Genomic DNA, 14,903 nt, shown 5'->3' on the forward strand with positions numbered 1-14,903 from the left:
CTTTGAGAAAATGCACTGAGTTTTAAAAGGAAAAAGCAGATTACAAAAACAATAGATTAGTAAATCTGACAATGGATCAATACAAATAAATTAGATAATTTGAGGATGTTCAGAAAAGAAATAACATGTTTGTAATGATGTTTAGGATCCCTGTGTTTTCCCTTTGAATATTAATATCATAAACATTTTCTTCCTTGGCATCAGGACTGCAAATTTTTCAGTAGGAAACAATACACTTTATGTTGGACATTTAGGTGTTTTCAACTTTATCAGTTTAAAACAAAGCTAAATACTTATTTTCACAAATATATGGATTTTTCCATTTGAGATTGCTTCTTTAAAGTAGCATTACTATACTCAGAGACGTGAAAAATTTTATGGCTTCTTAGAGTATATGTGGCCAAAATACTTTTTTTTTTTAACATCTTTATTGGAGGGTAATTGCTTTAAAATGGTGTGTTAGTTTCTGCTGTATAACAAAGTGAATCAGCTATACATATACATATATCCCCATATCCCCTCTTTCTTGCATCTCCCTCCCACCCTCCCTATCCCACCACTCTAGGTGGACACAAAGCACAGAGCTGATCTCCCTGTGCTATGCAGCTGCTTCCCACTAGCTATCTATTTTACATTTGGTAATCTATATATGTCCATGCCACTCTATCACTTGGTCCCAGCATAGCCCTCCCCCTCCCCGTGTCCTCACTTCCATTCTCTACGTCTGCGTCTTTATTCCTGTCCTGCCCCTAGGTTCTTCAGAACTTTTTTTTTTTTAGATTCCATATATATGTGTTAGCATACGGTATTTTTCTCTTTCTGACTTACTTAACTCTCTATGAGACTCTAGGTCCATCCATGTCACAACAAGTAACTCAATTTTCTTTCTTTTTATGGGTGAGTAATATTCCATTGTATATATGTGCCACATCTTCTTTATCCATTCATCTGTTGATGGACACTTAGGTTTTTTCCATTTCCTGGCTATTGTAAATAGAGCTGCAATGAACATTGTGGTACATGATTCGTTTTGAATTATGGTTTTCTCAGGGTATATGCCCAGTAGTGGGATTGCTGGGTTGTATGGTAGTTCTATTTTTAGTTTTCTAAGGAACCTCCATACTGTTCTCCATAGTGGCTGAATCAACTTACATTCCCACCAACAGTGCAAGAGGGTTCCCTTTTCTCCACACCCTCTCCAGCATTTACTGTTTGTAGATTTTTTGATGATGGCCATTCTGACTGGTGTTGAGTGATACCTCATTGTAGTTTTGACTTGCATTTCGCTAATGATTAGTGATGTTGAGCATCCTTTCATGTGTTTGTTGGCAGTCTGTATATCTTCTTTGGAGAAATGTCTATTTAGGTCTTCTGCCCATTTTTGGATTGGGTTGTTTGTTTTTCTGATATTGAGCTGCATGAGCTGCTGGTATATTTTGGAGATTAATCCTTTGTCAGTTGCTTCGTTTGTAAATATTTTCTCCCATTCTGAGGGTTGTCTTCTTGTCTTGTTTATGGTTTCCTTTGCTGTGCAAAAGCTTTTAAGTTTCATTAGGTCCCATTTGTTTATGTTTGTTTTTATTTCCATTTCTCTAGGAGGTGGGTCAAAAAGGATCTTCCTGTGATCTATGTCATGAAGTTCTGCCTATGTTATCCTCTAAGAGTTTTATACTGTCTGGACTTACATTTAGGTCTTTAATCCATTTTGAGTTTATTTTTGTGTATGCTGTCAGGTAGCATTCTAATTTCATTCTTTTACATGTAGCTCTCCAGTTTTCCCAGCACCACTTATTGAAGAGGCTGTCTTTTCTCCATTGTATATTCTTGCCTCCTTTATCAAAGATAAGATGACCATATGTGTGTGGGTTTATCGCTGGGCTTTCTATCCTGTTCCATTGATCTATATTTCTGTTTCTGTACCAGTACCATACTGTCTGGATTACTGTAGCTTTGCAGTATAGTCTGAAGTCAGGGAGCCTGATTCCTCCAGCTCCATTTTTCTTTCTCAAGATTGCCTTGGCTATTCGAGGTCTTTTGTGTTTCCATACAAGTTGTGAAATTTTTTGTTCTAGTTCTGTGAAAAATGCCTTTGGTAGTTTGATAGGGATTGCATTGAATCTGTAGATTGCTGTGGGTAGTAGAGTCATTTTCACAATACTGATTCTTCCAATCCAAAAACATGGTATATCTCTCCATCTGTTTGTATCATCTTTAATTTCTTTCATCAGTGTCTTATAGTTTTCTGCATACAGGTCTTTTGCCTCCTTAGGTAGGTTTATTCCTAGGTATTTTATTCTTTTTGTTGCAATGGTAAATGGGAATGTTTCCTTAATTTCTCTTTCAGATTTTTCACCATTAGTGTATAGGAATGCAAGAGATTTCTGTGCATTAATTTTGTATCCTACTACTTTACCAAATTCATTGATTAGCTCTAGTAGTTTTCTGGTAGCATTTTTAGGATTCTCTATGTATAGTATCATGTCATCTGCAAACAGTGACAGGTTTACTTCTTCTTTTCCGAATTGGATTCCTTTTATTTTTTTCTTCTCTGACTGCTGTGGCTAAAACTTCCAAAACTATGCATAATAATAGTGGTGAGAGTGGGCAACCTTGCCTTGTTCCTGATCTTAGTGGAAATAATTTCAGTTTTTCACCATTGAGAACGATGTTGGCTGTGGGTTTGTCATATATGGCCTTTATTATGTTGAGATAAGTTCCCTCTATGCCTACTTTCTGGAGGGTTTTTATCATAAATGGGTGTTGAATTTTCTCGAAAGCTTTTTCTACATCTATTGAGATGATTATATGGTTTTTATTCTTCAATTTGCTAATATGGTGTATCACATTGATTGATTTGCATATATTGAAGAATCTTTGCATTCCTGGGATAAACCCCATTTGATCATGGTGTATGACCCTTTTAATGTGCTGTTGGATTCTGTTTGCTAGTATTTTTGTTGAGGATTTTTGCATCTATGTTCATCAGTGATATTGGCCAGTAGTTTTCCTTTTTTGTGGCATCTCTGTCTGGTTTTGGTATCAGGTTGACGGTGGCCTCGTAGAATGAGTTTGGGAGTGTTCCTCCCTCTGCTATATTTTGGAAGAGTTTGAGAAGGATAGATGTTAGCTCTTCTCTAAATGTTTGATAGAATATTCTGGTGAATCCATCTGGTCCTGGGCTTCTGTTTGTTGGAAGATTTTTAATCACAGTTTCAATTTCAGTGCTTGGGATCGGTCTGTTTATATTTTCTATTTCTTCCTGGTTCAATTTCAGAAGGTTGTGTTTTTCTAATAATTTGTCCATTTCTTCCAGGTTGTCCATTTTATTGGCATATAGTTGCTTGTAGTAATCCCTCATGCTCCTTTGAATTTCTGCAATGTCAGTTGTTACTTCTCCTTTTTCATTTCTAATTCTGTTGAGTCTTCTCCCTTTTTTTCTAGATGAGTCTAGCTAATGGTTTATCAATTTTGTTTATCTTCTCAAAGAACAAGCTTTTAGGATCAATTATCTTTGCTATTGTTTCCTTCATTTCTTTTTCATTTATTTCTGGTCTGATATTTATGATTTCGTTCCTTCTGCTAACTTTGGGGTTTTCTTGTTCTTCTTTCTCTAATTGCTTTAGGTGTAAGGTTAGGTTGTTTATTTGAGATGTTTCTTGTTACATGAGGTAGGACTGTATTGCTGTAAACTTCCCTCTTAGAACTGCTTTTGCTGCTTCCCATAGGTTTTGGGTCATCGTGTTCTCATTGTCATTTGTTTCTAGGTATTTTTTTATTTCCTCTTTGATTTCTTCAGTAATCTCTTGGTTATACAGTAGTGTATTGTTTAGCCTCCACGTGTTAGTATTTTTTACAGATTTTTTCCTGTAATTGATACCTAGTCTCATAGCACTGTGGCCAGAAAAGATACTTGATATGATTTCAATTTTCTTAAATTTACCAAGGCTTGATTTGTGACCCAAGATATGATCTATCCTGGAGAATGTTCCATGAGCACTTGAGAAGAAAGTGTTATCTGCTGTTTTTTAGATGGAATGTCCTATAAGTATCAATTAAGTCCATCTTGTTTAATGTATCATTTAAAACTTGTGTCTCCTTATTTATTTTCATTTTGGATGATCTGTCCATTGGTGAAAGTGGGGTGTTAAAGTCCCCTACTATTATTGTGTTACTGTCGATTTCCCCTTTTATGGCTGTTAGCATTTGCCTTATCTATTGAGGTGCCCCTATGTTGAGTGCATAAATATTTACAATTGCTATATCTTCTTCTTGGACTGATCCTTTGATCATTATGTAATGTCCTAGTCTCTTGTAACCTTCTTTACTTTAAAGTCTATTTTGTCTGATATGAGAATTGCTACTCCAGCTTTCTTTTGATTTCCATTCCCATGGAATATCTTTTTCCATGCCCTCACTTTCAGTCTGTATGTGTCCCTAGGTCTGAATTGGGTCTCTTGTAGACAGCATATGTACAGGTCTTGTTTTTGTAACCATTCAGCCAGTCTATGTCTTTTGGTTGGAGCATCTAATCCATTTACACTTAAAGTAGTTATCGATATTTATGTTTCTATTACCATTTTCTTAATTGTTTTGGGTTTGTTATTGTAAGTCTTTTCCTTCTGTTGTGGATCTGGCCTAGAGAAGTTCCTTTAGCATTTGTCGTAAAGCTGGTTTGGTGGTGCTGAATTTTCTTAGCTTTTGCTTGTCTGTAAAGGTTTTAATTTCTACCTTGAATCTGAATGAGATCCTTGCTGGGTAGAGTAATCTTGGTTGTAGGTTTTTCCCTTTTATCACTTTAAATATGTCCTGCAACTCCCTTCCGGCTTGCAGAGTTTCTGCTGAGAGATTAGCTGTTAACCTTATGGGGATTCCCTTGTATGTTTATTGTTGCTTTTCCCTTGCTGCTTTTAATATTTTTTCTTTGTACTTAATTTTTGATAGTTTGATTAATATGTGTCTTGGCGTGTTTCTCCTTGGGTTTATCCTGTATGGGACTCTCTGCGCTTCCTGGACTTGACTATTTCCTTACCCATATTAGGGAAGTTTTCAAGTATAATCTCTTCAAATACTTTCACAGTCCCTTTTTTTTTTTTGTGGTACGCAGGCCTCTCACTGTTGTGGCCTCACCCATTGCGGAGCACAGGCTCCGGATGCGCAGGCCCAGCAGCCATGACTCACAGGCCCAGCCGCTCCACGGCACGTGGGATCTTCCCAGACCAGGGCACGAACCTGTGTCCCCTGCTTCGGCAGGCAGACTCTCAACCACTGCGCCATCAGGGAAGCCCCTCAGTCCCTTTTTTTTTCTCTTCTTCTTCTGGAACCCCTATAATTCGAATGTTGGTGCGTTTAATGTTGTCTCAGAGGTCTCTGAGACTGTCCTCAATTCTTTTTTCTTTTTTCTTTATTCTGCTCTGTGGTAGTTATTTCCACTATTTTATATTCCAGGTCACTTACCCATTCTTCTGCCTCAGTTATTCTACTGTTCACTCCTTCTAGAGAATTTTTAATTTTATTTATTGTGTTGTTCATGACTGTTTGTTTGCTCTTTAGTTCTCTAGGTCCTTGTTAAACGTTTCTTGTATTTTCTCCATTCTACTTCCAAGATTTTGGATCATCTTTACTATTATTACTCTGAATTCTTTTTCAGGTAGACTGCCTATTTCCTCTTCATTTGTTTGGTCTGATGGGTTTTTACCTTGCTCCTTCATCTGCTGTGTATTTCTGTGTCTTCTCATTTTGCTTAACTTACTGTGTTTGGGGTCTCCTTTCCGCAATCTGCAGGTTCGTAGTTCCCGTTGTTTTTAATGTCTGCTCCCAGTGGGTAAGGTTGGTTCAGAGGGTTGTGTAAGCTTCCTGGTTATGCAGGTTGGTTCAGAGGGTTGTGTAGAACTGGTGCCTGTGTTCTGGTGGATGAGGCCGGATCTTGGCTTTCTGGTGGGCAGGACCACATCCGGTGGTGTGTTTTGGAGTGTCTGTGAACTTATAACGATTTTAGGCAGCCTCTCTGCTAAAGGTGGGTTTGTGTTCCTGTCTTGCTAGTTGTTTGGCATAGGGTGTCCAGCACTGTAGCTTGCTGGTCGTTGAGTGGAGCTGGGTCTTAGCGTTGAGATGGTGATCTCTGGGAGAGCTTCTGCTGTTTGATATTACGTGGGGCCAGGACGTCTCTGGTGGTCCAATGTCCTTAGCTCGGCTCTCCCACCTCCGAGGTTTAGGACTGACACCCGGCTGGAGCACCAAGACCCTGTCAGCCACACGGCTCAGAAGAAAAGGGAGAAAAAAAAAAAGAAAGAAAGAAAAAAGGAAAAAATAAAATAAAGTTATTAAAATAGAAAAAAACTATTAAAAATAAAAAATTTAAAAAAAAAGAAGGAAAGAAAGAAGAGAGCAACCAAACCAAAAAACAAATCCACCAATGATAACAAGTGCTAAAAACTACAGTTAAAAAAAAAAGTCAGAACCCTAGGACAAATGGCAAAAGCCCAGCTATACAGTCAAAATCACACAAAGAATCACACACATACACACTCACAAAAAGAGAAAAAGGAAAAATATATATATATATATATAAAATTTAAAAAGGAAGAGAACAACCAAATCAGTAAACAAATCTACAAATGATAATAAGCTTTTAATACTAAACTAAGATAAACATAAAACCAGAAACAAATTGATGCAGAAAGCAAACCCCAAGTCTACAGTTGCTCCCAAAGTCCACCACCTCAATTTTGGGATGATTCGTTGTCTATTCAGGTATTCCACAGATGCAGCGTACATCAAGTTGATTGTGGAGATTTAATCCGCTGCTCTTGAGTCTGCTGGGAGAGATTTCCCTTTCTCTTCTTTGTTCGCACAGCTCCTGGGGTTCAGCTTTAGATTTGGCCCATCTCTGCATGTAGGTCGCCTGAGAGCATCTGTTCTCTGCCCAGACAGGATGGGGTTAAAGGAGCGGCTAATTCGGGGGCTCTGGCTCACTCAGGCCGGAGGGAGGGAGGGGTAAGGAATGCAGGGTGAGCCTGCGGCGGCAGAGGCCGGCATGACGTTGCACCAGCCTGAGGCACACCGTGCGTTCTCCCGGGGAAGTTGTCCCTGGATCATGGGATCCTGGCGGTGGCGGGCTGCACAGGCTCCTAGGAGGGGAGGTGTGGATAGTGACCTGTGCTTGCATACAGGCTTCTTGGTGGCTGCAGCATCAGCCTTAGCATTTCATGCCCATCTCTGGTGTCCACGCTGATAGCCATGGCTCGCGCCCGTCTCTGGAGCTCGTTTAGGTGGTGCTCTGAATCCCTTCTCCTCGTGTACCCCAAAACAATGGTCTCTTGCCTCTTAGGCAGGTCCAGACTTTTTCCCAGATTCCCATCCAGCTAGCTGTGGCACACTAGCCCCCTTCAGGCTGTGTTCAGGCAGCCGACCCCAGTCCTCTCCCTGGGGTCTGACCTCCAAAGCCTGAACCTCAGCTCCCAGCCACCACCCGCCCCAGGGGGTGAGCTGACAAGCCTCTCGGGCTGGTGAGTGCTGGTCAGCACCAACCCTCTGTGTGGGAATCTCTGCGCTTTGCCCTCCACACCCCTGTTGCTGCACTCTCTTCTGTGGCTCCTAAGTTTCTCCCTCACCACCCCTGTCTCTGCCAGTGAAGGGGCTTCCTAGTGTGTGGAAACTCTTCCTCCTTCACAGCTCCCTCCCAGAGGGGCAGGTCCCATTCCTATTCTTTTGTCTCTGTTTTTTCTTTTTTCTTTTGCTCTACCCAGGTATGTGGGGAGTTTCTTGCCTTTTGAGAAGTCTGAGGTCTTCTGCCAGCATTCAGTAGGTGTTCTGTAGGAGTTGTTCCACATGTAGATGTAATTTTGATGTATTTGTGAGAAGGAAGGTGATCTCCATGTCTACTGCTCCGCCATCTTGAAGCCACTCCCAAAATACTTTCTTAAAGGACTGTTTTAAATTATAAAGTGAGAGTATCAATTTGCCTTCACTACTGCTCAGTTGGATGTTGTACTGTTTTTGTTAATTAAGTAGATTAAAAAATAGTGCTTTTAACTTGTTATTTTAATTTTTTGATTACTAGCACAGAAAATTATTTTTACTATATTTGTTTACAAGCTGTATTTGGAACCATTCTTTTTCTAGAAACTAAAATCATTAGTAATGTATTATTTTATGATTAAAAGACTAAAAGATGAATAATAGAATTTTACCAAATGCCAGGAGTCCCTTTAGAGATTAACTCTGCTGTCTTGTCCAGTTAATTAGATGAATAAATATATGTTAAATTAAAAAAAAGAAAAGTGATTAACTAGGGAGCATCACTGTGGATTCATTATGTACAAGTTATGGTACGTTAACCTCCTTTCTGGATAAAATTACAGAACTAGAAAGAGAATACAAAAGCTACTTTAAAACATCAGGTATGCAAACTTGAAATCTGTTCAGATAGTACATATAGTCTATGAAGCAATCACTATGTACTGATAAACACAGGATATTATACAAACTTTATGATTTATACTACTAAGAAATTTTGCCTCCCCAAATAACATAAAGCAGGTAGAATCCCACTCCTCTGTATAGGTCTTATAGAGGAATAAACCTAATGAGAGATAAGTGTCCCCACTGAGGGGTGCCTACAATCCCCTTTCGTTCCAACTAGGGGAAGGGACGAAAACCACGCCCATCACGAGCCACAGCCACCATGAGAGAATGTACACCCAGACCATGAAGTCCTCTACCTCAAGACCAAGAAGAATGGGAGGTTTGAACAACTAGTACCTTCTCTGTTTTCCCTTTTGTCTATGCAACAAATCATTTTCTTAATCCCTGGCATTAGAAGGTGCTGAACTCAGATGAATCACATGGACAGACCAAGAACTAGCATAGACTATCAGTAAATCAATGAAGGTAGTCCAAAAGTCATTTTGCAACATGGGTGACACAAATTTGAATAGAAGGCATCACTGGACCTCAGAGTCAGACCACAATTTGTTCTTCAGTTCTTCCAAATAGCAGCTGTGTGATTTTTTTTTTTTTTACAAGAAGCTTAACTCCTTTGACCCTCAGTTCCCCCACCTATAAAACAGGAATCAGCTACCTCACGAGGTAAGGTCTGTAAAGAATGGAGCAAAGAACCTAGGCTGTTATTAAAGGAATCAAGCTGATGATGACCAACACTATCCTTGAAGCCCAGTGAGTCAAGAAATCAAGTGAGACTGACAAAGTTATAATACTTAAAAGAAAAAAATGAAGTTATAGATTGTCTCTTGAACTAGAATGATTATTGTTCATTCTGTACTAAACCATATTATGAAATCAGCTTTACATTTAAAACAGGAAAGTGTGCTGCTCTTGGAATACATTGTTAGAAATTAGCAACAGGTTAAAGCACAAATGTTCTAAGAGATTTTTTTTAAAAGTGAGGATTATTGGAAATTTTACAACATAGAATTAGCACCATTACCTAAAATCTAAGCAATGATTTAAAGTGAGAGTAAATGTGATAATCCAAGTTTCAAATTTAAAAGCAAAACACATATTAAAATACAATATCAACCTACTTGGAAAAATCAAAACACAAGATTTTTATTCATCATATGGCAAACCCACTTTCCAGTTGAGAATCTTTTTATATCAGGAATAGAAGAATTTATATTAGACACTGGATATAAAAATATGGCATGATCTGATGCATACCTGATACATTAATTCATGAGCTTTTCAGTTCTTTTAGCCACTCTTTCATCCATTTAGTTTGCTTCAGAACCAGCAATGAAACCCAGGGGTCTGAACTTTACTTTTAGTACAATAAGGCAGCTGCCAACTAAAACTGGCCCTGATTAACTGCACAGAGGTAAAACCAGACCACACTTGCACTCAGTCTTTATTTTAAATCATAAAGTCACTTAGTGATTTAAAATGAAAAAATGTTTGTCACTTTCTGGCTTAAAAAGGAAAAAAAAGAAAAAAGAGTCAATGGCTCTCCATTAAATCTAAAACAAAATCCAAATTCCTTCCAATGGTTTCACAACACTCCAAAATCTGGATCCTACCCACCTCTCTAGCCTCAGTGCCCATTACTTCATCCTCCTTCCCCTCACATCCCCCACACAAACCACCACAATCAACCATCCCTCTGTGCCTCTATACTTGCTTTCATTTCTCAACGCACCTGCCCAGCAACACATTAGTCCCGAATCAATGCCACAATCTTCCTTCAAAACTCCCAAGGCCAGTGAGTTGAACACAACTGAAGAAAATCACAGAATCTTGGCACAATTACAAATACATGCTCTTCACCCTCAGCTGCGTTTTCAGCCTCGCTCTAACACCTGAGTTCTTCTCTACTCAACTGTTGTAGCTCATCAGCTCCCTCTTTGCTCTCAATGATTATTTCAGATTTTACTACTTTTCTCAGTTTCTCCATTCAATCGCTTGGTCCCCCATCTTTCAAGAAATAACCTTGACTCATTCATTACCCAGAAAACAGGCCCTCAGGCAACTACCCGCACCCATCTTAAGTCCCCTCCGCCCACACTCCCCTTCTACTGAAAGGCCAACACCTCCCACTGTGTCCTTATATCCATTTTCCCCTTCCCTTCAGCCTACAAACATGCAAATTTCTCCAAGAGGGATACAGATCCTCCCTTGACTCTAGGGCCCCCTCAAACTGTTAACCAATCCCTTACTTTCCCTTCTTATGTTAAGAGCAGTCTATCTCCCCTTCCTCATTTTCCAGTGACCACTAAACCAAGCAATCTGGCTTCTTCGCCTAAAACTACACAACCACACTAGCAAAATCCTAAAACTTTACCCTCTTGATTTTTATGGTCTCACATACTTCCTATTCTGACACTTGCCTATCTTCATGACCTCCTTTTCCCAATTCCCCTTAATATCAATGCTTCCAAGTACCTGCATTTGGCCCACCACTCTTTTGAAGCTATGCTTTCTCTGAATAATTTCATTTTCTCTCCTAGAGTTCATATGCAGAAGACTCCCAAATATTAATTACCAGTACATGCAGCTCTATCAACGTCTGTGCATACTCATATTCACTGCCTCCTGGTCATCTCCATTTGATGTTACACAAGCATAACCAATTCAGCATAACCAAAATTTAAATCATACAGCTGCCTGTGCTCTCTATTTTAAGTGGAAACACCCTTATATCCATCCCAGGAATCATCCTTGATTGGTCCCTCTTGCCCCCACCTTCAATCAATCATCAAGCCCTGATGATTTTATCACCTAAATATATCCCCAGTCTATTCCATCCTCTTACCCCCTGCCCTAGTTCAGGCCTTCTTAATTTATTAACAAGACTATTCCAACAGACTCAACTCCTAACTCCTTATTCCTCTCAACTCCATCCTCCGTACTTCAGCCAAAGTGATTTCTTTAAAAAAAAAAATCTGATTCTGTCACTTCCTTAAAATTCTTCAATAAAGTCCCCTTCTAAGATACAGAGTATTTAAGGCTTTGCATTTTCTGAACCCTACCCTCCTCTCCTGCTCTCTTCTTGTCATTCTTTGCTACATATTTGGTAGTCAGGTAATAATGAATAGCTTGTAATTCTAATTTGCTTATGTCTCTCCTTGGCCTGGCTAACTCCTACTCTTCTTTTATGTTACAGTTCAAGTGTCATGCCGTCCTGGAAGCCATCTTAACGGCCAACATCACCCACCCCTCAGGTGGATCATATTTCCCTTCTATATGCTATTTCCCTACCTATCACTGCACTTACCAACATTATTTCATAGTGCTACGTTTATGCATCTGCTCACCCCTTAGCCTAAACAGTAAACTCCTTGAAGACAGAAACTTTGTCATCATTATATCCCCAGCGTCCAGAATATTCGATTACAGGAACTCTGAAAATGTTTCTTGAATGAATAAATAAAACAATTTCCCCAACTTTTCCATCATCTAACCCTACCACCCACCATCACCACCATTACGCCAACTCCCACGAAACCTGACCCGCATATTCGACACTTAAAACGCTACCCTGAGTACTTCTGTCAGCTGTCTCTATTCTCTAGACGAAGAGCTCCAGGAGGGAGAGGACCGGTCATATTCACCTGCCTGACTCCGGTACCTGGCACATGGGCTGAAGAATGAATGAAAATGCTTAGCAAGGCTGAGAGGCTGTCTCGGACTTCTCTCTCACACCCTCCGCAGAGTTCAGACCAATCCCAGGGGCCGAGGGACTGGGGGGACGCGTGATCTCCCCGACAAGCACAGACCCCCCACTGCCCGCGGGCTCGGACGGCGTGGGTCGCCTCCGCTCGCACACCAATCTCCACCCCGCCGTCCTCTCCAGAAGAAAGAGGTGGAGGTCAGTGCGGCGCTTACCGGCAGGCGGAACTCCAGGTGTTCCTGTGCCATGAGCAGAAGATACCTGTTCACGGGTCCCGGCAACGCCATCGCATCAGCCCGCAGCGCGCCTGCGCCACCAAGGGTGTCTCACTCTTTTCTTCCCCTACAGACCGCTTCCGCTAAGGCAGAGCCTGAGGAGCCAGAAGCGGAAGTGGGGAGAGTCGGTTCTCTCCGGAGGTTCCCGGCTTGCGGGATTTGAGCCCCGCAGTTCCGGGAGAGGTTTCTTCTGCTGCCGATTGCGTTCTGTTTGAGGTCCCGGTGTACCAGGAGCTGGTGTGAGAAGATGTGTTGTGTTCAAGAGAAGGTTGCGATGAGACAGTGTAGTTCCCAATGATCCTCCACCTGGAATGTACTTTTAACTTCCCCTACAACTCTTCAAATTCCAGGTCTTCGAAACTGAACTGAAATTTCTGTCTTTTCCCTGCAGCCTTCTCTAACCACTCCAGGCTTTGGGGACTGACTTAGCTGGACTTAGCTATACTTATTGAAGTATAGTTGATTTACAGTGTTGTGTTAGTTTCTGATGTACAGCAAAGTGATTCAGTTATACACATATATATATATATTCATTTTCATATTCTTTTCCATTATGGTTTATTACAGGATATTGACTATAGTTCCCTGTGCTATGAAGTAGGACCTTGCTGTTTATCCATTCTATATATACTAGTTTGCATCTGCAGCTTTTTCAAAAAATTGTACTGGAAGGGGCAGAGAGGTTCAAAGTCTGCCTTCTAGACAGATGCAAAGCTCCCCAAGGCAGATCTCGTAGAGACCTGGCCCCTCTTGTGAGATTACTATTGTGTAAGCATTGGAGCCTCTGGTATAGGCTGCTGCTTATTAAAAAACCAGAGGTGTTCCTGGGAAGGACCAGGAATTGGAAAGGAGAATTTGGAGTTCTGGTTAGAACAGGTCACTACAATGTTGAGACTAGTAAGACACAGTCAGTGAAGAAAGAAAATTAGCGAGTTAACAGGTCCCAGTGGCAGAAGTCACGTGTAATGTCAAAGTTGCCCATACATCTGACTAAACATCTATCATTTGAAAAGGGTTTAGGTGTCCCTATGGTTTAGAACCATAGGGATGTGTGAACCAATGAGAGGGAGAAAAGCTCTCTTCATACATAGGAAGACTAGATTTTTGCAATGAGTAAAAAACAAGGGGTTTTTAAACAGTTTGGAGAGTAAAGTTTTATTGTAACAAGTCATATAAGAACTATGGAAACTTCACTATTGTGAAGCATTCCTGAGGGAGTTCTATTTCACAAGATTCCAGAAGGGTCCTCAGCATCTTCAGTCTTCATGAAGATAATTCAGGAAGAAGAGAAGAGAGGAAAAAACACTGGCTGCTCTCAGGAAACAAAACTGAACAAGTTGGGACTCTGAGACACCTGTTCAGACATAAGCAACTGCAGTGGATTTAAATATGATTCAGCTCCTCAGTCCGGAACCTGTGCTCCACAACGAGAGGCCACAACAGTGAGAGGCCTGTGTACCGCAAAAAACAAAACAAAACAAAACAAAAACTATCACAACATTCATAAATAATGCTTTTGATACTATTTTAAACATGGTTCCGGACGCGCAGGCCCAGCGGCCATGGCCCACGGGCCCAACCGCTCCGCGACATGTGAGATCCTCCCAGTCTGGGGCACGAACCCGGATCCCCTGCATCGGCAGGCGGACTCCCAACCACTAGCGCCACCAGGGAAGCCCTATTTTAAACATTTTAAAGACAGGTTATGAATTAGCTTTGTACTGAGCTAATGTTATAGATGACTAGAGAGTTACCAAATAATTGAACTACTGAAAAGGCTGAGTAAATTTAAATTGTCATAATTTGATTATTGATCTTTACAAGAGAAGAGCCACTGAAAATGTAAGGTTCCAAGGGTTTTCCAACCTCCTTACTATGAGAGGGTGTAATCTCATATAAATTAAATCAAATGGCTAATCACATTTTTAAGAGGTCCATAAGGCATTTGAGAATTCCTTAAATACCTTACATATTGTTATCATAATACTGTCAATTATATCACTGTAAGTTCACTAGTACAACATGTTGCACATGTTGAAAATTCCTTTTCTGAAGCTGATCACAGTAGAACTGATTTATAGAAACATGTAACTGCTAATCTGTGTGGATGCTCAGCCAGCTACTTAGCAAAGCAGTGCTGAAAAACTTGTAAATCTAATTTTGAGAGCCCGTAACCCCTACTTCCAAATTCCTCTCTCCACCTTCAGTGAACAAAATGGAATTTGGATGTTCAGTTGTTAAGTAAATAATAGTGGAAGCAGAACCCAAGGAAAGTACATGTTGGTCTCTCAGCCTAAACTTCCACTATCTACCTGCCTAACATTGAGTCTCAAATACTCAGTTCTACTGCCACCTGCTCTCAAAATTGTTTCCCTCTCCACAGCCTCTTCTATGGACATTTTTGTACTTAACATACCAAATTGTACTCACTGGTTTTGTCTGATCTTCGTATTAGCAATTAAAGGCAGACTGTCCTTTCTCACTTCTATATTTCCTGATCCTGG

General features: G+C 40.4%; 1 protein-coding gene across 6 annotated transcripts in view; it reads right to left on the reverse strand.

Moving 5' to 3' along the window:
- The window catches only part of TRMT11 (tRNA methyltransferase 11 homolog), a 60,013-nt gene extending 47,538 nt beyond the window's left edge, over nt 1-12,475 (reverse strand). For 4 of the 6 annotated variants that reach the window (XR_010933702.1, XM_067702179.1, XM_067702178.1 and 1 more), the window contains exon 1: nt 12,340-12,475. Coding sequence is in view for 3 of the 6 variants with exons in the window: in XM_067702179.1 (XP_067558280.1) it covers nt 12,340-12,411 (72 nt within the window). In the remaining 3 variants the exon portion in view is untranslated. Of the gene's footprint in view, nt 1-828; nt 5,096-5,749; nt 6,198-12,339 lie in introns of those variants that run through there. The other 2 variants (XM_067702182.1, XM_067702181.1) reach the window with 2 other exon arrangements.
- Nucleotides 12,476-14,903: the final 2,428 nt, after the last annotated feature.

This window comes from Pseudorca crassidens, chromosome 13 (genome assembly GCF_039906515.1).
Source record: "Pseudorca crassidens isolate mPseCra1 chromosome 13, mPseCra1.hap1, whole genome shotgun sequence".
Lineage (NCBI taxonomy): Eukaryota > Metazoa > Chordata > Mammalia > Artiodactyla > Delphinidae > Pseudorca > Pseudorca crassidens.